General features: G+C 36.3%; 1 protein-coding gene across 17 annotated transcripts in view; it reads left to right on the forward strand.

The window, feature by feature from the left end:
- CAAP1 (caspase activity and apoptosis inhibitor 1) overlaps positions 1-24,019 on the forward strand; it is a 1,159,962-nt gene that overhangs the window by 20,230 nt on the left and 1,115,713 nt on the right. For all 17 annotated transcript variants that reach the window (XR_013829209.1, XR_013829210.1, XR_013829211.1 and 14 more), the window contains one exon: positions 12,801-12,874. Coding sequence is in view for 3 of the 17 variants with exons in the window: in XM_079927810.1 (XP_079783936.1) it covers positions 12,801-12,874 (74 nt within the window). In the remaining 14 variants the exon portion in view is untranslated. The remainder of the gene's footprint in view (positions 1-12,800; positions 12,875-24,019) is intronic.

The raw sequence follows: 24,019 nt of genomic DNA on the forward strand, positions 1-24,019 counted from the left end.
CTATATATTGGTAGAGTTTGAGAAGGATGGTTGTTAGCTCTTCTCTAAATGTTTGATAGAATTCACCTGTGAAGCCATCTGGTCCTGGGCTTTTGTTTGTTGGTAGATTTTTAATCACAGTTTGAATTTCAGTGCTTGTGATTGGTCTGTTCATATTTTCTATTTCTTCCTGGCTCAGTCTCGGAAGGTTGTGCCTTTCTAAGAATTTGTCCATTTCTTCCAGGTTGTCCATTTTATTGGCATAGAGTTGCTTGTAGTAATCTCTCATAATGCTTTGTATTGCTGCAGTGTAAGTTGTTACTTCTACTTTTTCATTTCTAAATCTATTGATTTGAGTCTTGTCCCTTTTTGTCTTGATGAGTCTGTCTAATGGTTTGTCAGTTTTGTTTATCTTCTCAGAAAACTAGCTTTTAGTATTATTGATCTTTGCTATCATTTCCTTCATTTCTTTTTCATTTATTTCTGATCTGATCTTTATGACTTCTTTCCTTCTGCTAACTTTGGGGTTTTTTTGTTCTTCTTTCTCTAATTGCTTTAGGTGTAAGGTTAGGTTGTTTATTTGAGGTGTTTCTTTTTTCTTAAGGGAGGATCGTATTGCTGTAAACTTCCCTCTTAAAACTGCTTTTGCTGTATCCCGTAGGTTTTGGGTCATCGTGTTTTCATTGTCATTTGTTTCGAGGTATTTTTTGATTTCCTCTTTGATTTCTTCAGTGATCTCTTGGTTATTGTGTATTGTTTAGCCTCCATGTGTTTGTATTTTTTTCAGATTTTTTCCTGTAATTGATATCTGGTCTCATAGCGTTGTGGTTGGAAAAGATACGTGATACGATTTTAATTTTCTTAAATTTACAAAGGCTTGATTTGTGACCCAAGATATGATCTTTCCTGGAGAATGTTCCATGAGCACTTGAGAAGAATGTGTATTCTGTTGTTTTTGGATGGAATGTCCTATAAATATCAGTTAAGTCCATCTTGTTTAATGTATCATTTAAAGCTTGTGTTTATTTACGTATTTTCATTTTGGATGATTTGTCCATTGGTGAAAGTGGGGTGTTAAAGTCCCCTACTATTATTGTGTTACTGTCAATTTCCCCTTTTATGGCTGTTAGTATTTGCCTTATGTATTGAGGTGCTCCTATGTTGGGTGCATAAATGTTTACAATTGTTATATCTTCTTCTTGGATTGATCCCTTGATCATTATGTACTGTCCTTCTTTGTCTCTTCTAATAGTCTTTATTTTAAAGTCGATTTTGTCTGATGTGAGAATTGCTACTCCAGCTTTCTTTTGATTTCCATTTGCATGGAATATCTTTTTCCATCCCCTCACTTTCAGTCTGTACGTGTCCCTAAGTCTGAAGTGGGTCTCTTGTAGACAGCATATATACTGGTCTTATTTTTGTATCCATTCAGCCAGTCTGTGTCTTTTGGTTGGAGCATTTAATCCATTTACATTCAAGGTAATTATCGATATGTTTGTTCCTATTACCATTTTCTTAATTGTTTTGGGTTTGTTATTGTAGATCTTTTCCTTCTCTTGTGTTTCCTGCCTAGAGAAGTACCTTTAGCATTTGTTGTCAAGCTGCTTTGGTGGTGCTGAATTCTCTTAGCTTTTGCTTGTCTGTAAAGGTTTTAATTCCTCCATCAAATCTGAATGAGATCCATGCTGGGTAGAGTAATCTTGGTTGTAGGTTTTTCCCTTTCATCACTTTAAATATGTCCTGCTACTCCCTTCTGGCTTGCAGAGTTTCTCCTGAAAGATAAGCTGTTAACCTTATGGGGAATCTCTTGTGTGTTATTTGTTGTTTTTCCCTTGCTGCTTATAATATGTTTTCTTTGTATTTAATTTTTGATAGTTTGATTAATATGTGTCTTGGCGTGTTTCTCCTTGGATTTTTCCTGTATGGGACTCTCTGTGCTTCCTTGAGTTGATTAACTATTTCCTTTCCCATATTAGGGAAGTTTTCAACTATAATCTCTTCAAATATTTTCTCAGTCCCTTTCTTTTTCTCTTCTTCTACTGGGACCCCTGTAAGTCACATGTTGGTGCATTTAATATTGTCCCAGAGGTCTCTGAGACTGTCCTCAATTCTTTTCATTCTTTTTTCTTTATTCTGCTCTGCAGTAGTTATTTCACTATTTTATCTTCCAGGTCACTTATCCGTTCTTCTGCCTCAGTTATTCTGCTATTGATCCTTTCTAGACAATTTTTAATTTCATTTATTGTGTTATTCATCATTGTTTGTTTGCTCTTTAGTTCTTCTAGGTCCTTGTTAAACGTTTCTTGTATTGTCTCTTTTATATTTCCAAGATTTTCGATCATCTTTACTATCATTATTCTGAATTCTTTTTCAGGTAGACTGCCTGTTTCCTCTTCATTTGTTACGTCTGGTGGGTTTTTAACTTGCTCCTTCATCTGCTGTGTGTTTTTCTGTCTTCATTTTGCTTAGGTTACTGTGTTTGGGGTCTCCTTTTTGCAGGCTGCAGGTTTGTAGTTCCCATTGTTTTTGGTGTCTGTCCCAAGTGGCTAAGGTTGGTTCAGTGGGTTGTGTAGGCTTTCTGGTGGAGGGGACTAGCGCCTGTGTCCTGGTTGATGAGGCTGGATCTTTTCTTTCTGGTGGGCAGGTCCACGTCTGGTGGTGTGTTTTGGCGTGTCTGTGACCTTATGATTTTAGGCAACCCCTCTGCTAATGGATGGGGTTGTGTTCCTGTCTTGCTAATTGTTTGGCATAGGGTGTCCAGCACTGTAGCTTGCTGGTCGTTGAGTGAAGCTGAGTCTTGGCGTGGAGATGGAGATCTCTGGGAGATTTTTGCCGTTTGACATTCCATGTGGCTGGGAGGTCTCTTGTGGACAAGTGTCCTGAACTTGGGTCTCCCACCTCAGAGGCACAGCCCTGACGCCTGGCTGGAGCACCAAGAGCCTTTCATCCTCACAGCTCAGAATAAAAGGGAGAAAAAATAGAAAGAAAGAAGATAAAATAAAATTTAAAAAAATAAAGTAAAATAAAGTTATTAAAATAAAAAGTTATTAAGAAAAAATTTTTAAAAAGTTAAAAAAAGCAAACACACACAAAAAACAGACGGAACCCTAGGACAAATGGTAAAAGCAAAGCTATACAGACGAAATCACACACAGAAGCATACACACAAAAGGAGAAAAAGGGAAAAATATATATATATATCTTTGCTCCCAAAGTCCACCTCCTCAGTTTGGGATGATTCGTTGTCTATTCAGGTATTCCACAGATGCAGGGTACATCAAGTTGATTGTGGAGATTTAATCCTCTGCTCCTGAGGTTGCTGGGAGAAATTTCCCTTTCCCTTCTTTTTTTGCACAGCTCCTGGGGCTCAGCTTTGAATTTGGCCCCGCCTCTGCGTGTTGGTCGCCTGAGGGCATCTGTTCTTCGCTCACACAGGACGGGGTTAAAGGAGCCGCTGATTTGGCAGCTCTGGCTCACTCAGGCCTGGGGGAGGGAGGGGTATGGATGCAGGGCGAGCCTGCAGCAGCAGAGGCCTTCGTGACATTGCACCAGCCTGAGGCACACCATGTGTTCTCCCGGGGAAGTTGTCTCTGGATCCCGGGACCATGGCAGTGGCGGGCTGCACAGGCTCCCAGGAGGGGAGGTCTGGAGAGTGACCTCTGCTTGCACACAGACTTCTTCGTGGTGGCAGCAGCAATCTTAGAGTCCCATGCCCGTCTCTGGGGTCCGCGCTGATAGCCGCGGCTCGTGCCCGTCTCTGGAGCTCCTTTAAGGGGTGCTCTTAATCCCCTCTCCTTGTGCACCAGGAAACAAAGAGGCCAGAAGAGTCTCTTGCCTCTTCGGCAGCTCCAGACTTTTCCCGGACTCCCTACCCGCTAGCTGTGGCGCATTGGCCCCCTTCAGGCTGTGTTCACGCCTCCAACCCCAGTCCTCTCCCTGCTCTCCAAGCCCGAGCCTCAGCTCCCAGCCCCGCCCGTCCCGGCGGGTGAGCAGACAAGCCTCTCGCGCTGGTGAGTGCTGGTCGGCACCGATCCTCTGTGCGGGAATCTCCCCGCTTTGCCCTCCGCACCCCTGTTGCTGCGCTCTCCTCCGTGGCTCGGAAGCTTCCCCCCTCCGCCACCCGCAGTCTCCGCCCATGAAGGGCCTTTCTAGTGTGTGTAAACCTTTCCTCCTTCACAGCTCCCTCCCACTGGTGCAGGTCCCATCCCTATTCTTTTGTCTCTGTTTATTCTTTTTTCTTTTGCCCTACCCAGGTACGTGGGGAGTTTCTTGCCTTTGGGGAGGTCTGAGGTCTTCTGCCAGTGTGCAGTAGATGTTCTGTAGGAGTTGTTCCACATGTAGATGTATTTACGATGTATTTGTGGGAAGGTAGGTGATCTCTGCGTCTTAGTCTTCCGCCATCTTGAAGCTCCTCCTATATGTAACTTTTAAAAGTGTTTCCCTGTGTTAATAAAATTTTTTTTTTTTTCAGTTAAGTGATACCATCTTGTCCGAGTTAGACAAAAGGGACTTCACTGTATTAGGTTGTTCTTGTGTTTATTTTTTTATTACGAAAATTGTCAAGTGTATAGAAAAGTAGAGAGAACAGTATAATGAAACCCCCAAATAACTATTGCCTAGGCCTAACAATTATTACAGTTTTCCATATTTATTTTATCTATTTTCTTGAAGTACTGTAAGTTGATTCTACATATTTATGTTTGAATTTTCAGCAAATGAGGACATTTTCCCACATAGCCATATATCTTGCGTGTGTTATTTAACAGCTTATTTATTTGAATGGTAAATGTATGCGCATAGTATAAAGTTTTTTAAAGTATACAGTGAAAATAAGTCTCACTCTTTTTTCTGTTCCCCATTCTGAATCCCTTCTTGTAGGCAACCACAGTAAACCAGTTTCTTGTGTATCCTCCCAGAGAAATTGTATACATTTACAAATGTATAAGTGTATGTATAGTTTTTCTTGTCACGCAAATGGTAGCATACTGTGCAAACTGTTCCATACCCTTTTTTGTTTAATTTTTTCCATTTAATAGTATGACTTTTTTGGATTTTGTTCTACGTAGTGCATATAAGGCTTCATACACACACACACACACGCGCACACACACACACCTGTATACTATTCCATTGTTGAATATAGCAAAAGTCTATAGACATTTAAGTGTTTACTGTCTTCTGTTACTGTATATGTTGAGTATCTCTGTATATAAGTAATCTTGTTCTTCTGGACATTTAAGTGTTTACTGTCTTCTGTTACTGCATATGATATGAGTATCTCAGTATGTAAGTCATCTTGTTCTTCTGTGATTATATAAAGCCCTATAAGTTAATTGTTGGATCAGATGTTTGGGCATTTGAAATTTTAATAGATACTGCCTAATTGACTTTCAGAGTTTAAACCAATTTATACCCCTCCCCCAAAATGTGGAATACATGTTTTCATATACTTTAGCTAATATAATGTTATCTAACATTTTGATCTTTGTTCATCTGATAGGTAAAAAAGGATATCTCATTGGAATTTTAATTTATATTCTCTGAGTGAAATTGACTGTTTTTCCATATATTACAAAGCTATTTGAATTTCCTTTTTCTGTGAGCTTTGTCATTTTTGTTTACCTTGTGTGTGTATGTATGTAGAGGGCTTTGGTCTTTTTTTTTAAATTAATTTATTTTATTATTATTATTTGTTTTGGGCGCACTGGGTCTTTCTTGGGGTGCATGAGCTTTCTCTAGTTGCGGTGAGTGGAGGCTACTCTTCATTGCGGTGCACAGGCTTCTCTTTGCTGTGGCTTCTCTTGTTGCAGAGCATGGGCTCTAGACGCACAGGTTTCAGTAGTTGCAGCATGCAGGCTCAGTAGTTGCAGTATGCGGGCTCAGTAGTTGTGGCTTGCGGGCTCTAGAGGGCAGGCTCAGTAGTTGTGGCTCACGGGCTCTAGAGCACATGCTCAGTAGTTGTGGCACATGGGCTTAGTTGCTCCACTGCATGTGAGATCTTCCTGGACCAGGGATTGAATCCATGTCCCCTGCATTGGCAGGAGGATTCTTAACCACTGCACCACCAGGGAAGTCCCCTCTGGTCTTTTTAATCCGTTGTTTGTGATGTGGGTTGCAATTTTTTTTCTTTTTGCTTCTTGCTTTTTTTTTTTTTACTTTGTTTATGGCTTTTATTGTTCTTTTGCACATGCATAAATATTTCATGTTTATGTAGTCTGATTTTATCAATCTTTTATGGTTCCTGGGTTTTATATTTACAAAAGTCCTTCTCTATTCTGAAATTATAAAAAGTATTTTTCATACTTTCTCTTAGTACTTTATGGTTTTTTAAAATGTTTAAATCTTTGATTCATTTGGAATTTGTTTTGGTTACCAGTTGTATTTGCTCATGTCTGTCTTTTCATTGAAATTTTCCACTGTAAAATAATAATTCTGTCTTGATGATTTAATAGCATATCTTAGTTTTTCCAATAGAAAGAAGTATTTTCCTATGAGGTCTTGGGGTCAAATTTTGAATGAAAACTGACCTGATACTTTGAGATATAGATGATGGCAACGTATAATTTTCAATATTACTGCTTGGAGAACTATTTCTTTAAGTAGGAGAAAGTCTGCATAAATGTAAAGAATGAAGGTTCTAGAGTTAAACTGCCTGCACTTTTAGCAGCAGAATTCCACAGCTTACTATCTCTCTGACCTTTGGCAAGTTAGTTAACCTCTCTGGGCCTCAATTTCCTTGTTTGGAGAATAGGGGTAATATCAGTACCTACTCACAGGATTGTGATGATGATTAAATGGGAAAAGATTGTAAAGTGCTTAGAATAGTAGTTGTTGAAATGCATTGAAAAAAATGTTGCTGTATTTGCTCTAGAATTTTTACTATGAATCACTGAATTTTTACTTTGAGTCACACAATCACTGTTCTTAAAATTCCACTTTACATTGATGAGTATTGGGGATTCCCTTCTCCAAATTCCTTTTATGAAAGCCTAAAGAAAGCAAAAGAATTCATTGTGATTTTTAAAATTATTATTCTTTACTGCTACTGCTTTTTAAAAATTTATTGCTTACAAGTGTCTAACTTTTTCATTTATTACAAACATAGTTTAAATTAAGAGAAAACTATTGTATACATATTTTAAAGCATAAAAGGATTTTTTTCACAAATGAGATCAATTTGTTAAATTGCCATTACTTCTGTATGCTAAATTCTTTTAGACATAGTATATGTATTATAAAGGGCTTGACTGTGTGCTTTTTGGCTGGTAAAGGGTAATAAATTGGTTATCTGTACCCCACTTATGTTCTTGTGTCCTTCTAAATTAGCTGTAATACTTAGGCAGACTATTCTATATAATAACTTTATCAGAAATAACAGAATACGTTTTTCAGAAAACCTTCACAGAAAGTACTACTAATCATTGACAGTATTGCGACTTAATGCTTAGATAGGACTCCACATTCAAAGTAGTAGGATATTTACACATCCTACTTGTGCACCTTTAAATAAAGCACTTATAAAGTGATCTCATACAAATTTTAAAACTGGAAAAGGCTTGAAAGCAGGAATATAGGGATAGAACAAAGAGGAGAACCTCTGTGATTCCCTTTAGTCACTTTTATATAGATTAGAGCCCCCATTTAGAGAATTGACTTATTTACAAAAACTTGGAGTTGTGGGGGGCAATTTATAGAATGAATTCTTAGAGAATCATGGATCAGAGAAACTGGAGTATGGTAACTGATTTTTGGAATTATGTTATTTGGGGAAAAGAAATGGAAACAAGGGTTAAATTTTGCTATCTTGAGGAATGAGCTTGCTGAGGGAAACACTAGAGATGTGAATTTATTTGCTATTTGGAAAGGCCCTTTGAGAAAGATTGTTTTGCTCCATTCCATAGTGTTTGAGGGTTACATTTGAGCACTAGGTGATTTCATTTTTCTGAACTTGTTCTAAGGCTTTGTGGTACCCCAACTTAAAAAATATTAACAGTGTAATTTAGATACAAAAATATTAAAGTGTAGTTTAGATAAAAGTGTAATTTAGTTTTGGTTTTTTTTTTTTTTACTATATAGTTATGCAGGTTTGGACAAATTTATCTACCATCACAGCCACAATATAGACCCGTTCCATCATACCCAGAATTTCCCCCATGGCTCTTTGTAGTCCACTCCTTCTCCTGTGTCCAACCCTTGACAACCTGATTTATGTCCTCACACTTTTTCTTTTTCCGGAATGTCATATAGATAAATACAGTATATAGGCTTCTTTCACTTAGCATAATGCATTTGAGATTCACTTATGTTGCTGTGTATATAAGTAGTTCCTTCCTTTTCCTTGCTGAGTAGTTGATATTCCATTGCGTGGGTGAACCACAGTTTGCTTATCCATTCTCCAGTTCAGGTAATATAGTAGGCAGAAAAATGACTCTCTAATCTCCAGAACTTAAGAATGTGTTACTTTATATATTGAGAAAAGGGACGTTACAGATTTGGTTAAGGTTAAGGACTTTGAGATGGGGAGATTATCCTGGATTATCCAGGTTATCCCAGTCTCGTCACACTGAGTTATTAAAAGTGGAAGAGGAAGACAGAAGAAGAGTAGGTCAGAGAGATGTGACATGAGAAGACCTTGACTGGAAGCTGGGTAAGCAGCAAGGCAACAGGGATTTTGGCCCTACCATCTCAGGGAACAAATTTATGCCAACAATCCAAATGAGCAGGAAATGAATTCTCCCCTAGAGTCTCCAGAAAAGAGTGCAGCCTGTGGACACTGATTTTAGTCCAGTGAGACCCCTCCCAGACTTCTGACCTACAGAACGGTGATACACATTTACGTTGTTGTTTTAAACTATTGACCATATATGTGTTAGATCTGTTTCTGTACTCTATTCTGTTTTATTAATCCAGATGTTTATCCTTTCTCTAATACCATTACTATCTTGGTTACTGTACCTTTTTACTCTTGAAATGTGATAGTGTGCATCCTTAAACTTGGTTATTCTTTTTCACAATTGTTTTGGCTACTCTAGTTTCTTTGCCTGTCTCTTATTTTTAATAGTAGAAAGCTCATTACATGATAAGCTGGCATCATTCAGCCTCTAGTTTTACTCCCAGGATAGTGGCGAGAACCAAGGGTATATCTATCGTTATGCCAGTTTGCCTGATTCTTTGTTAGCTGACTTTTTCCAAAGTGGGAGGAATCCTTCTGGTTTGGTTCTCTCTTTATCCTTCTGTTGAGGTCTCTTCCCAGTATTTTTCTTTTAGACAAGAAATTGATTTTTTTTTTTCTGTTTAGCAATATATTTTAAACCTTAGTAATTCACATGTGTGGTTGTTCTTGATTAAGTCCTACAGCTCTCCCCAGTGTATTACTCTGATTTTAAAAAACAAATTCATTGGAGTTATAAGAAAGCATCACTCATAGAACCATATTTGGAGTAAAAGAAAGAAAGTTGGACTGATATTGGTTTGAGAACTTAAATCCCAAGGATAGATATAGGGCTCTTTTATAATTCAAGGCCAAGATTGTAAATTAAGGTGCTTTAAGGAGCATTGCAGATGGGAGAAGAGAATTGGGGAAATAAAAACTGTCTTTTTTTTTTCTTAATGGAAAAGACGACAAAAAACATTGCAAGATTCTTAACCCAAGCCAGATTTTTAGTGTGTTCCTTCCCTCCCCCCTTTTTTCTCTTCACCTCTTCTCTCTCCAGTTGTTATAAAATTCTTATATGGTTTTAAAGCGTTTGATAGAAATATTTAAATGTAATTTAACTATAAATTGGAATTCCTTTAGTTTTCCTAACTCTGACACTTAGTATGTTTTATTATGTTGGGGGAGACATAATTTTCTTACACTTTAAGACATTTCCTTTTTTGTTTCTGTCTTGCCTTTTATGCTCTTTAGTGAAAATGTTTAAATTGCATTACAGAACTCTGAATGTGTATGATAATTTTAGTTGCAAATCTACGTCTTGGAAAAATTAAAATTCCAAACTATTTTCTGGAACATTTTTTCAGCTTCAGATGGTAGTGATGTAAAAGCATCTAGCTTTTCACTTTTCAGCCACAAGGTGGTGCACTACCTCTACTGTCTGAAGTTTTTTTTGGTGATTTTCTTCAGCAGTCTGATCAAATCCAACTTAAGAGAAAACAGAACATTATAAACATTCACTTTGGGCAATAAAAAAATTTGTTTATGACAGCAGATAGACTTTATAGAGGGGTCCAGTTTTATTTGAAGGGGATTCAAGGCGCTTTCACAGAGAAAATCAAATAATGCATAAAATAATGCACTTCACTACATTATTATTAATTTAAAATTTTTATTTGGAAATAATTTCAGAATTATTAAAATGTTGCAGGAATAAGAATAGTACAAGAAACATACATATATTCTGTACCTGGATTTACCTATTATTAACATTTAGTCCCATTTGCACACCTTCTCTTTATATACTTGTATATTTTCTTCTGAAACATTTGAGGCTAAGTTACATACATCATGACACTTTACCTCTAAATACTACATTGTACTTTTCCTAAAATAGTGATATTCTTTTTCATATAACTGCGATACATTGTTAACTTCAGTAAATTCAGCTTTAGTAAATTTAACATTGATACTTTTATCCAATCTGCCATCAGTATTTTAGTTTGTCACTTGATTCAGTAATATCCTTTATAATGTTTTCCCCTCCAGTTGAGCAGTCTCAAGTCAGTTATAACATTTAATTGTCATGACTCTTTAGCCTCCTTTAACCTGGAATATTTCCACAGCCTTTCTTTGTCTTTTATAACATTGACTTTAACTCCCCTCCCTCTTTTTAATAGAACATTACTCATTTCCACTTGCAGTTTGTCTCATGATTCCTCATGATATAGATTATACATTCTCAGCTATAATGTTGCGTGAGTGATGTTGTGTCTTTATTAGGTATTGCATATGCCCATGGTCCTTTTAATGGTGACGTTACATTATGTTTTTGTTCAAGTCATTTTTTGAAAAAGTTAGGTGTATGTGTTTAGAAGAGAAATAAGTGCCATTCAGGTATTAGAGCAAACAAACATTTTCTCTAAAGGAATATACTTAGAAATAGATAAATGTTCCCAGTAGGTAAAGTCTAATTTGACGTAAGGCTTGAGGTGGCATATTTTAACTTTATTCTTTTTTTTTTTTTTTTTTTCTTTTTTTTTTGGCTGCGTTGGGTCGTCATTGCTGTGCTTGGGCTTTCTTTAGTGGTGGCGAGCGGGGGCTACTCTTCGTTGCAGTGGCTTCTCTTGCCATGGGCTCTAGGCATGCAGACTTCAGTAGTTGTGGCTCGTGGACTCTAGAGCGCAGGCTCAGTAGTTGTGGTGCACTGGCTTAGTTGCTCCATGGCATGTGGGATCTTCCTGGACCAGGGATCGAACCCTTGTCCCCTGCATTGGTAGGCAGATTCTTAACCACTGTGCCACCAGGGAAGTCCCCTTTGCAAAGCTTTTAATGTGGTATATTGGCATTTAATCTGCCCCTAGATTGCCAGGGTGTGTTGTTGATATCCTCCTTGGGATCTGCTAGTCATTCTGGTGAAAGAATAAAATCTGAGTAGGCAACATTAGACAGAAAGAAGGATAAAAAATGGAGCTATCTTAATTATAAATCTCTAAGATGTCATAGTACCAAGTTAAATATTTTCATAGTTTCTATTTGAGTTTGTACTGTATTAGTAAAATTTTAATACAGAACAAACTTATAAGTGCCAAATGTGTTGACTGGAAAGAAAATTGTAAACTTCTCAAAGAAATAATCGCAAGTCTTTATCCTTTAGTTATTTGAGGGATTTGTTATTAAGTGGATATAAAAAGTTTTGTGAATACGAAAATTTCCTAGATATTTCTAGTATGTTAGTCTTAGGGTGTGTATAAAAATTCTCAGAAGGTAATAGATATGTATTTTAAAGAAGATAATTATTTTGAATATTTACAATAATTAATGTCTTGACTTTTGCTGTAAAGTATTTGTAACATCAATATTATAATGGTATAATGCTCTCTAAGAAAGAGTATTAGTTTAGTTTACAGCTCTTTTGCAGAAATAGTGAATCAAGAACTTTTTTTATGGCATGATCTTATACATAATCCATTTACTTTGATTACATATGTATATTACAAATAAGATATGTATTTTCCACATCCTGTAGACACCAAAGCATTTGAGGTATGAAATTAGATGAATATAAAATAATTTGAGGCTTCCCTGGTGGCGCAGTGGTTGAGAGTCCGCCTGCCGATGCAGGGGACACGGGTTTGTACCCCAGTCCGGGAGGATCCCACATGCTGCGGAGCAGCTGGGCCCGTGAGCCATGGCCGCTGAGCCTGCGCGTCCGGAGCCTGTGCTCCGCAATGGGAGAGGCCACAACAGTGAGAGGCCTGCGTACAGCAAAAACAAACAAACAAAAATAATTTGAATGCCAGAGTGCCCATTAAATTTAACAGTTGAACTTGAAAAATTACTAGATTCTTCTGTGAGTTATGACTTCTCCCATCAGCTACCCTGCAGAGTATTGGAAGGGAGAGAAAATTAACCTCGGTATTCATTCCAGGTTTGTTCCTTGATTTTACAAAGTATACTACTTAAATTGGTAGTAGTTTATAGCCGCTGCTTCTGACCCTTGTATACATGTCTCTGAGTTTCCAGAATGTACTGAATGGTACCCTGGGGGCTGAGAAGAATTCACTGTCTTCTCAAGTGTATAACTTAATTCTAGGAACCTCAGCAGTAAATATTATTTCATTGAATAATGTTTAAAAGATTGTTTTTATTTATTTTCATTCCTCAGACAAGACATCTGTATAGATTCTACCTCATCCCTGAGAGAGAACAAGCAACCTGAAGGTTTGGAATTAAAACAAGGTATGGATCACGTACTTAACTTTTTCTGTAACATTTTACCTGAAAATTATAAGCATTTTACCAATAATAAATTTTCACAGTCTTCCAGTTTGCCCCCATTTTATAGATAGGGAAACAAAATAGTTTATTTAGTCTAAGATCAAGAGTAAGATATACATCCTTTATTTCATGACTCCTTTAGCCATTGGAGTGGTTCTGTCTTAGTGCTGTATGGTTACAGATGCCAACAGAAAGGTGTCATTTTTGAATAGTTTTAATTCAGTAATCTATTATATATTCTCACCTCCAAGATACTGTAGCTGTGTTAACTGGATATGGGTTGTATATGGGGAGAAAGTTTTATAGAGTAACTTTTTTCTGTCTTTTTTTTTGCTAGATATTTTATCCTTGTTTACTTTCTTCCTCATATATTATTTTCTATAAATCAGTAATTTTTGACATTACCAGCTAACAGAAGTAAAATGGTAGTTGTTATTTATTCAAGCCAGGTAGATGAATAGGGCTAATCTTTTAGATGTCTTTTTGTTGTTGTTGTTGTTTTCTCATGCCTAGTAGGGAAAACTGAATGTAAAAATAAATTTTTACTAGTTAGTCAAAGATTACTTCACATTTTTCCATTTTTCTGATGAAAATTACTTCACAGCAGTGAGAATCTGTTGCAGCCAAGAGGGTTATGTTGTTTATTTTGTAGGCAGCTAGTCTTTGATGGCTTAGAATAGTTTCTCTAAAACTTGAATCATAAGAACTTATTTGGTAGAGAGAAACAGGTCATCAGTTTACTTAGGCAGAATTTCTTTTTTTAAGCCGTGGCCTGTACTACTAATGCTTAATTAAGAAAGGGAGGGACTTCTCTGGTGGCACAGTAGTTAAGAATCCACCTGCCAGTGCAGGGGACACGGGTTCGATCCCTGGTCCCGGAAGATCCTACATGCTGCCGAGCCACTATGCCGGTGCACCGCAACTACTGAGCCTGCTCTCTAGAGCCACAGGCCACAACTACTGAGCCCTTGTGCCACAACTACTGAAGCCCACTGTGCCTAGAGCCCGTGCTTTGCAACAAGAGAAGCCACCATAATGAGAAGCCTGCACACGGCAAAGAAGAGTAGCCCCTGCTCGCCGCAACAAGAGAAGGCCCGTGTGCAGCAACGAAGACCCAATGCATCCAAAAATAAATAAATAAAATAAATAAATTAAAAACAAAAAAACAAAATATGTATTTAAAAGAAAAAGGGAAAACGTTGATTAATTAATTTTGTGATTCCTTCAGTTTATGTGTAGTGAGAACAAAATCTAGATTTTCTGTAATTCTAACTTACGTTCTCTGGTGTTTATAAATATTTCTGATGATTTTGAGAATTCCAGTGCCAGACAAAATTACATCTTTGTGCCCTTATCCTTCTCAGCACCCCCATAGACAGAAACTCAGATTCATAGTTTTATTTACATTTGTTTGTCGTGTATCAATACATGCCAAGCACACATCGTTTCCATATAATGTAGTCATGGTCATTTAACTCTTATGCCCCATGTGTAATTTGACAGCACTACTATTGTTTCTGCCTTTGTTCTGTTCTTTGCATTTAATGAGCAGAAGGTGTGGAGACTGTGCTATTAAATTATCTGTGGAGAGAAGAACACTGTATACGTATACGTACAGCTGATGAACTTTGTTTTGCAGCAGAAACTAACACAACATTGTAAAGCAATTATACTCCAATAAAGATGTTAAAAAAAATCCTGAAAAATAAATTTAAAAAAAGAATGCCATATAAAGGATAGAAAAGTCTAGAATGGGCAGGTTGATTCCAGTTCCCAGGGAAAAAGGAATGGAGACCTCATTGTGCACATTAGCCAGTGCTGCCCTCTAAGGGAAGGGGTTTTTCTGCTTCTGTGTTCAGGTACCTGGACCTCTCTTCAGAATTCCCTTCCTGGCGCTAACAGCCTATTTTGCTGTGATATATATATATTTTTTATGGTAACTTCAGTAATTGGAAAATTAGCAATGGAGGTGAAGAAGGAGAGAAAAATAACTCAGTAACCAGATATCACAAAGCCTAGTTTTTTATGCTCAGGAGCCTTTATAGACACTCTTGGGTTCTCACCTCAGCATCAGAAACATCAAGAACACACTGTCATCAGTAAGTGACAGCAAGCAGAGGAGAGGAAACAGGAGATCCAAGCACAGCAGTTACCATTTTGCAGTACAGTTCCTGTTCATACTGTAACTAAATTTGTAGAAAATGGTTAAATTAAATTACAGCTCTTTTTAGAAAGCAGTGAAATAAGTGAAGTCTTTTAGAAAAATGCCTATGAAGTGGTTAAAATTTTAAATTTTGTTGCATAATGGGATAAACGTAAGTCATTTAGAAGACTCAATTATATGGAACTTTTTACAGACAAATATTAGTATAGCTGAAATCTGAACCAGATAGTAACTAACTTGCTTGGAGTTAACCAAGAAGGTGAGGTACCCCAGGAAACAAATCCTGACAGGCTCAATAATCAGTAAAGATTATTGCCTTTATTTATTTATTTATTTTTATTATTATTATTTTTTTGCGGTACACGGTCCTCTCACTGTTGTGGCCTCTCCCGTTGTGGAGCACAGGCTCCGGACGCACAGGCTCAGCGGCCATGGCTCACGGGCCCAGCCGCTCCACAGCATGTGGGATCTTCCGGACCGGGGCACGAACCCGTGTCCCCTGCATCGGCAGGCGGACTCTCAACCACTGCGCCACCAGGGAAGCCCTTGCCTTTATTTTAAATGAACTAATATTGTCTGTCTTTAATATGCAGAACTTTCAAAATTGATTTAATATTATCTGTAACTTTCTATTTTTGCTTACAGTTATTAGCTCAATAAAAACAGAGCATAATTCTCCTTGTGAATGCGTTGTCATTTTATTTAATGGCTTGACCATTTAAGAAAATTAATTGAAGCTTACTTAGCACTAAAGTAACCCTTTGCTCAGTAGACCAAAATATAAAGCAGCACTGAATTTTCCCTTTGTTCTTTCAGGATAAAATAAATCTTATATGCCCTATTAATGGTATATGATATTGACAAGTTATTTAAATTATATTTTCAGTTTTTTCAGTTTCTGAAATACTCAATACTGAGAAACAGTGACTATGAATTAGGTAAATTGAAAATGGCATTTCTTTGTCTAGTACTGGTATTATTTATCTTATTGATAGGAAATTTATTTATGAAACTGGCTGTGCTGAAGGTATCAGATTGTACACTAACTTTCACCTTCACTGTGCAAACATTATTTAAATGTAAATATAATCTACTAGTTGATTGATTGGTCCTGTAGTAAAATAGGATTAGGATTAGTGTCCTAAGTCATTCATTTTTAGCAGGAGGGTAGTTGTATAAGAATGGTTTATATAAATTTTCTAAATTAGTCATTTGTGCTACAGTTAAGAAAAAAATGAAACTGCTGTTTGTCAAAGGTATTTAATGCATAGAAAATACTTTTAAAATATCAAACAAATCTTTGCTAATCTTAATGAGTTCTCTTCTATATATTTATCTATAAATAAATAAAGTTAAGACATTTAGTAATATTAAAACAATTTAAATTTTTGCTTTAAAGTTTACAACTGGGGTAAACTTTGTGTAATTTTGCAAATTATTCTCCTTTGTAACTTCAAGAATTAAAGTCTTATGTTTGCATTCCTTCTTGGAAATTGTTATGAGAAATTTTTTTTTTACTATACATGATTAATCAAATAGCTAAGTTAAAAATTGTGTATTTAGGTTGACGAGAAGAGTTGAGGTTTATAGTAGTCCCTTTAAAATATTTGAAGGGCTGTTAAATAGAAGACTGACTAGGCTTGTTCTGTATTGAGAATTTGAGAATAAAAGCAGGGCCAGTAGATAAGGTTATCATTAAACATGTTTGGATCGATTTATTTATTTCAAATAATCAGATGTATCAGAAAATGCATTGGGCTGCCTTCTGAGATACGTTCATCCCTATTGCTGAAGGTGTTTGAACACAGGTTGCACAAATGGCCACTTGGTGTTGCTGTTGTAGAGCAGATTCTCGCAATGTTTAAATATTTGGATGTTTGGCCTCGATCTTGAAGTTCCTTTCTATCAGATTTTCTAAAGAACAGGGCCTAGAGCAGTGTCTGCACTTGTGAAGAGTGCTTCTTAGTAACTGTTTTATTAAATTGTTTAATGGAAGAAGAATGAGATACACAATTTTTTCTATCTCTACATTTTTCTGTTAGAGAAAAAGATGCTTGAGTTTTTAGTCTTTAAGCTGTGTGATGGTTCCTTAAGATGCATTCATTTGAATACAGTTATAAAAATAAGTAATGTAACCACATGGTGTATAAAACGATTAAAATTAATAAGACATTGACTACATTTTACTCTGAATCTTTTACATTAACTTTCTCATGTGAAAATTATTCCTCTTTTCTATTAGAGAAAGATGTGCAAACACACACACAAAATGCACAGACTTTTGCTGTGGTTAGACTCAAATCTTGTCACTTTTTTTAAAGTAATGTAGTTGCCTCATGCAATTATATTTTGGCCTTCTAATTCAAGAGTTAATGAATGATAGGACTTCCCTGATGGCGCAGTGGTTAAGAATCCTGGGGTAGAGTGCAGGGCACACGGGTTTGATCCCTGTTCTCAGAAGATCCCACATGCCGCAGAGCAACTAAGCCCGTGTGCCACAACTACTGAGTCTGTGCTCTAGAGCCCGCGAGCCACAACTACTGGAGCCTGCATGCCACAACTACTGAAGCCCACGTGCCTAGAGCCAGTGCTTTGCAACAGGAGAAGCCACTGCAGTGAGAAGCCTGCATGCTGCAACAAGAGTAGCCCCTGCTCACAGCAACTAGAGAAAGCCTGTGCACTGCAACGAAGACCCAACGCAGCCAAAAATAAATAAATAAATTAATTAAAAAACAGTTAATGAATGATAGACAGCTTTAAGAATTACCTTGTTGAGAGCTTCAAGAATTTGAAAAGTAGACTTTAATAGGGGAAAATTGTTTTCAGTGGTTAAACCGTGTGATGAAAGTTTAGATAGGTATTTTCTTTGGGCTTCTTTCAGCCTTTCAGACCACTGGTCACCACGGTGTAATTATACATACTCCCTGGGAATGCAAGATAAAAATACTAGAGCTTCTAAAGTAAATAAATACATATAAACATATATTTAAACCTCTCCCTTTTAAAATTTTCAGTTACATGTATGTAATTGTAATGGTTCATATTAATTATGTATTAATTTATAAGTAAATAAAAAATATGTAGTTGGACAGGTACTTAAAAAATGTTTTCACTGATAGGTTTATGTAAATAATGAAGTTGAGAGACCACTCTTTTAGACTATTATAAAGGATTGATGGTGGCCATAATGTATTCATTTATTACTTCAAAAAAATTCAATTTTATATGGGATATTTTCCATCACTTAGCAAAGATTAAACGTAAAATTATGTGAGACTGTTTGAGTCCTTAAGGTGAGAGAGAAATGGAAAAACTCAATTTTTGTTCTTATTGCTTCTGTTGTTGTTCTGAGGTAGTACTGCACTAGGAGAAGGGAAGGTAGGTACGGAGAGGGACTAGAATAAAAAAGAATGAAGAAATCAGTTTGCAGTTACAAAGGGGTTGAGTTTTGCTGAAAAGAACTTTACAACCATGAAGGAATAAGTACAAGTTATAAAAAATTGAAAAGATAATGAGAAAAATGTCATCAGAGACTTTTATTGCACGGTAAAGGAAGAGAGAATGAAGATCATCAGTTAATTAAGTAGCATTTGTAGGCCAAAAGTTTTACGTGAAGAAGTCTGGATTGGCAGGTGAGCTCTGTGCTGCCTCTTCCTTTGAAAACCAAAATTGCAGGTAGGAGTGTTAGAGAGCTGAGGGGAAACTGAAAAGAAAGTGTTAGAAGGCTGTTCTGGAGTTGGAAGCAGAGAAGCATGTGTACTACTGATTTGTTTTCAAAGTTTGAGTCTAATTCCTTTCCTCCTTGCCCTTGATTATCTCCTTGACTGGCTCTAACAAATACGTATTCACAGAATGCAGCTTTTCAACACGAGTTAACTTCTTTAAAAGATTTAAAAAAACTTGTTCTGGGGAAATGTTATCCAGTTCAGCAATTGGTGAAGTAAGAAGAGATTGTGGTGTAACCATCGGTGTGGCATAAGAATTTACATTTCTTTTCTCATTCCTTTGAGCTTTTTCACAAGTTATTACCAGCAGTGACACCAACATGATCCTCCCTGCTTTTTAATTTGTCTCTTTCTATGAGTAGTAGTTGAATGAAAGGGTAAAAATTACATTTTATATGGAAATTAGCCCATACTGTTCCTGTTCCTTTAACACATACTGTTCCTTTTGAAGGCCCCTCTGTTGCATTTGAATGTGAGACTTTTCTGGATTTAAAAAAAAAAAGTAAACTGATAAGGTTTTTGGATGCATAATGCTCTGTGTGTTTTTTATCAAGAATGAAATTATGAATTTGGTTCAGTATTGAGAGAAATGTTTATTTCCATGTTTCTTTAAATTGTACTCATTTTAAACATTCTATCTTGTGATGCATTTCATAGGATCCTAGACACACTCTTAGGGGAGCTACTTTGGAGGTTGCATACTCCAACCCTTCCTCAGATGTTTGGATCCTCTGCGTTTTTCAGCCACTATGTTCTCATCCAGTTCATTGGGAAAAGTACCTCCTTATATAGAAGTGCTGCTACCAAAAGAAAGATAGTAAATACTAGGCTTGAAATCAATTTTGTTAACAGTTCCTGAACTTTTTATACACCTCACACCTAGCCTATGATTTAATCAGCCGTTTTGGTTGCCACATCATCTAGTTGATACATATTGAGCTTGTAGTTAACAAGCTTTATTTTTATTTTTAAAAACTAATACTTAAAAATTTTTTGAACAGCTTTAAATTAGGTTTACAAAAAATTGAGTGGAAAGTACAGAGCTCCTGTATACCCACTTACCACCGCTTCTCCCAGTTTCCCATATTATCATCGTGCATTAGTGTGGTAAATTTGTTAAAATTGATGAGGCACTATTAATACATTATTACTAACTAAAGTCCATAGTTGCCTGTTTATTTACTCCTGTTATAACACTGCCCAATAATTAATAATTGTTTTCAATTCAATAAGCATTTATGAGTACCTAAATTTAGGTACTTAAGGTAAAGGATTGTGTCTTAGGATTCTTTAAGTCTTCACTGCTTGTCTATAGTGGGTACTCATATTCTTTTGAATGAGTAAGTGGATGGATAGATGACTAAAAGTATTCCTTCTTTCTCTTCTGTCCTGTCCAGTATGGTCAAGGTTCTTAAAAAGAAGATAGAAATGAAATAGAATATTAGTTATATTTACCTATTAATATTCTACCACCTACCCCAAAGAGTGAGTTGCTTATAAGCTTGTTTTTCTTTCTCGTCTTAACAAAACTGAGCCATGTTTTGGTTTGTTTCCCTTAGCCTTTAGCTTTGTTTATATTGCTTGTATAGATTAATACCAGTCTTTTATATTAAGCATTGATCATGTGCCCTTTATAAAATATGTGGTCATCATAGAGATTCTTCTGTAGCTTATATTTCTTTGGATATTTCCTCATTTGGATAATTAATGTTTGGTTAGAGTTTTATTTTTTTATTTTTTGCGGTACGCGGGCCTCTAACTGTTGTGGCCTCTCCCGTTGTGGAGCACAAGCTCCGAACGCACGAGCTCGGCGGCCATGGCTCACGGGCCCAGCCACTCCGCGGCATGTGGGATCTTCCCGGACCGGGGCACGAACCCGTGTCCCCTGCATCGGCAGGCGGACTCTCAACCACTGCGCCACCAGGGAAGCCCGAGTTTTATTTTTGAGCATCTTTCTACACTCTTGAACTGTCCTTCCTCATGAGATTATCTTTTTTCCAACCATTCTGAAAACATACAGGACACTTTATACTGCATTTTCCACCTTCATACCATATACTCTAAGGCGACATAGTTATTTTTTCCAAAGACTCTCACTACTTCCACGTATTTTCTTTTATGGAAAGAATGAGGGTGAAACTGACAGTTTTCATTATTTTTCCTACTTCTTTAATGAAAGTGTTTTTAGTTTTAGGGTAGGATTTCTATGTTTTATGAAATGCACTACCACTTTTCTGGCATACTGATAATGACTGGCTGCTTTCTGCATGAGTATATAAAAGATACTTTTACATTATCTAAAATTAGAATACAGTCTTTAGTATCTCTTTGTAAGCTTATATTTAAACATACTAAAGCAGTGTCGCAGGAAACGTGGCCTATTGTGAGGTAGATGATGAGTTTAAGAACGCCTTCCTTGGATGGGCAGATTGTGGAGCACTGAGATGTTACTAGCAGAGAATATTTGAGTGTGATGCCCTTTTAAATTCATAAGTTCCAACAAATCTTTGGGGAGAACAGTTGCCTGATTTTAAACAGCAGTGCTTGTAAATACGCTACTCTGTCTTCATTTTTAACCCCATGTTTTATGTTTTGTATGTTTTCATATTAGAAGCCTGTTTAATCAAATGATAGGAGAAATGATGAATGACATTTAAAAATATGTTCCTCCTGTTTACTTCCAGATTACTAGAGGAAGGGTAGTCAGAAATCTCTCATGTGTTAGCCTGTTATTGTACCCCAGTGTGACCCCAAAATATTTACTTACCTGATCCATTGTAAAAGCCTGTTGTGTTTTTTATCCTGGAATGGTGATGTCTTCAGAGGCAGTAATTTTGGGTACTACCCTCTTCTGTATTCTCACGTCTGCGTTTTATTCTGTTAGGCTCACATATTGTACTGAGTTTAGATCTAATACTTTGCCTTTGTCCATTCTGTCCCTCACACTTGGAGTTTCCTCCCCTGTCAATATCACCTGTTAGATTCTAAAACCTACTTAATAATACATGTCTGTAAAGATCTCCTTGACTTTTCACTATTGCTTTATATACTGTGATATTCTATTATACTTTATATTGTACAATTTAGCATTTTAAAGTGTGATGTTCATATTTTAAGCATCCTCAAGCACCATGAAGGCAAAACCTGTGTCTTAAATCCTGCCACACATATTTAGTCTACACTACCTGTGGCATTTTGTAAGGCCTACTTCTGTGGCCTTTACGGCACATATGTAGATAGATACTGAGTGAATATTTATTGATTCTTGGACTAATCTCCAGATTCGTGTTTCTTAAAAGTTAGGTTTACAGGCTAGCAGACAATCACTTATCCAGAAGTTTAATGGATAGTTCAAGGGGTTTGGTAGAATACTAGACAGTTTTTCTGTATTAAATAGTTTGCATTTTCTTTTTTATGAGTAATATTTGGTTAATGTCATGATTAAGTTTTGAATATGATGGTTAACATCATGCACTTAAAGTTAAATCAATAGTTTAAAACACTGCATGAAAAAAAATAGCCAAGATCTGTTAGTTTTGCTGAGAGGAAGATTGAAGGCTTATCCAGAAAAAAATACTCTTATATATTAAAAGAACAGTTTTGTTTCTTTTTCAGAAAATAAAGTTTTGGCTTCTTGAAAAGGCTGGAACTCACTAAAAATGTTAAAAGTTATCAAGCTGACTTTCTACAGTTAGAATACATTAAAAATGTGTTCTTCATAACTTAAAAAATTTTTAAACCAAAATTATCTGTAGTCTAAGAAAAGAAATCCATGGAGGCATAGCATTGCTGTCCAATATATCATACGCTTTGTTACTAATGAGATTCCAGCAGATTGATAACGCCGGAGGCCTTGGAGAGTTAAGATTCTAGAGGGAAGGATGGTGAAATGTGTTGTTCTAAATGGCATAACCACTGAACGTGAATAACTTAAAATCAGATGAGAAAAACTAATTAAAATAGAAAAAGTAAAGTAGTTTAACCCTTCTAATAACTAACTCTATGTTTGCTTGATAGGAAAATTGGATTTCAATTTTCTCATTTTCTTTTCCATTGTGTGTGTGTGTGTGTGTGTGTGTGTGTGTGTGTATGTGTGTGTGTGTGTGTGTATTAAAACCTGTTGTTACAGGTTTCTAAATAAAAATCAACTTTATAAAACCTTTTTATTTGGGAAATTTTCAAGCAAAAATAGGAAAGAAAATAGAAATATTAATTCCCATGTACTCAGCTACATCTTCAACAATTATCCACCTATGTCTAATCTTTTTTCATGTATATTCCTACCTGCTTCCTACCCGTTATGTTATTTTAAAGCAAATCCTACATCTTTTCAGTTCATTTGTATATATTTTATTATCAATATATCTCAAAGATAAGAGGTGGGTTTTTAAACATAATCATAATACCTTAAAAAGTAGCATTTCTTAAACCATCAGATAATATTCAGAAAGTGTTCAAATTTAAACCTAGTTGTTCATTGGTGGGTATTGTGATATTAAGATTGATCTATTGGGTCAGGTGTTGCCAGCCTAATGGTTTTAATAGCTATTTAGTATTGTCTAGTTCCATTATTTCATTAGGGGTTACAGAACAATGATAATGTAATTTTAATCCTGAGATATTCAGTGTTCAAACTTCTCTGATTGTCTTATAGTATTTTTAAAACTATATTTGTAAGGATCGGGATCCAAATAAGGTCCCTACATTGCAATTGGATGGTACTGAGTCTCTTTTTAATCTACTCCCCTTTCTCTCCCTTTCTCCCTCTCTTTGCAGTTTATTTCTTGAAGAAGCTGGGTTGTCGGAGTTTCTCAGTTTAAATTTACTGATTGCATCTCAGTGTTTTATTTAACATTATTTTTCTGTAAATTGATAATTAGATATAGAGGCTTGATCAGATTCATGTTCCATCTTTTAACAAGAATATTTAGAAGCAGCGTTGTGTCCTCGAGACACAGAGTATGTCATTACTCCTCTTTTTTGTGAGCATGTCTGTAGCCATTGGAATGTATTGTCCACAGTGGCTGATAAGAATGTTCTTGATTTCTTGAGGCTATCTTTTCTTGGACATCTGTTTTCTCCCTCCTCGAAAATTTTAAGAACTATTTTTTTTTTATCGTTGAGTTCTGATATTTCACAGGATGTGTCTTAGGTGTGATGCTCTTGGCAGACCCTTTCAGTATGAAAGCCTTCTTTGTTTCATATCAGTTTTCTTCT

Source organism: Stenella coeruleoalba, assembly GCF_951394435.1.
Source record: "Stenella coeruleoalba genome assembly, chromosome: 7".
Classification (NCBI taxonomy): Eukaryota; Metazoa; Chordata; class Mammalia; order Artiodactyla; family Delphinidae; genus Stenella; species Stenella coeruleoalba.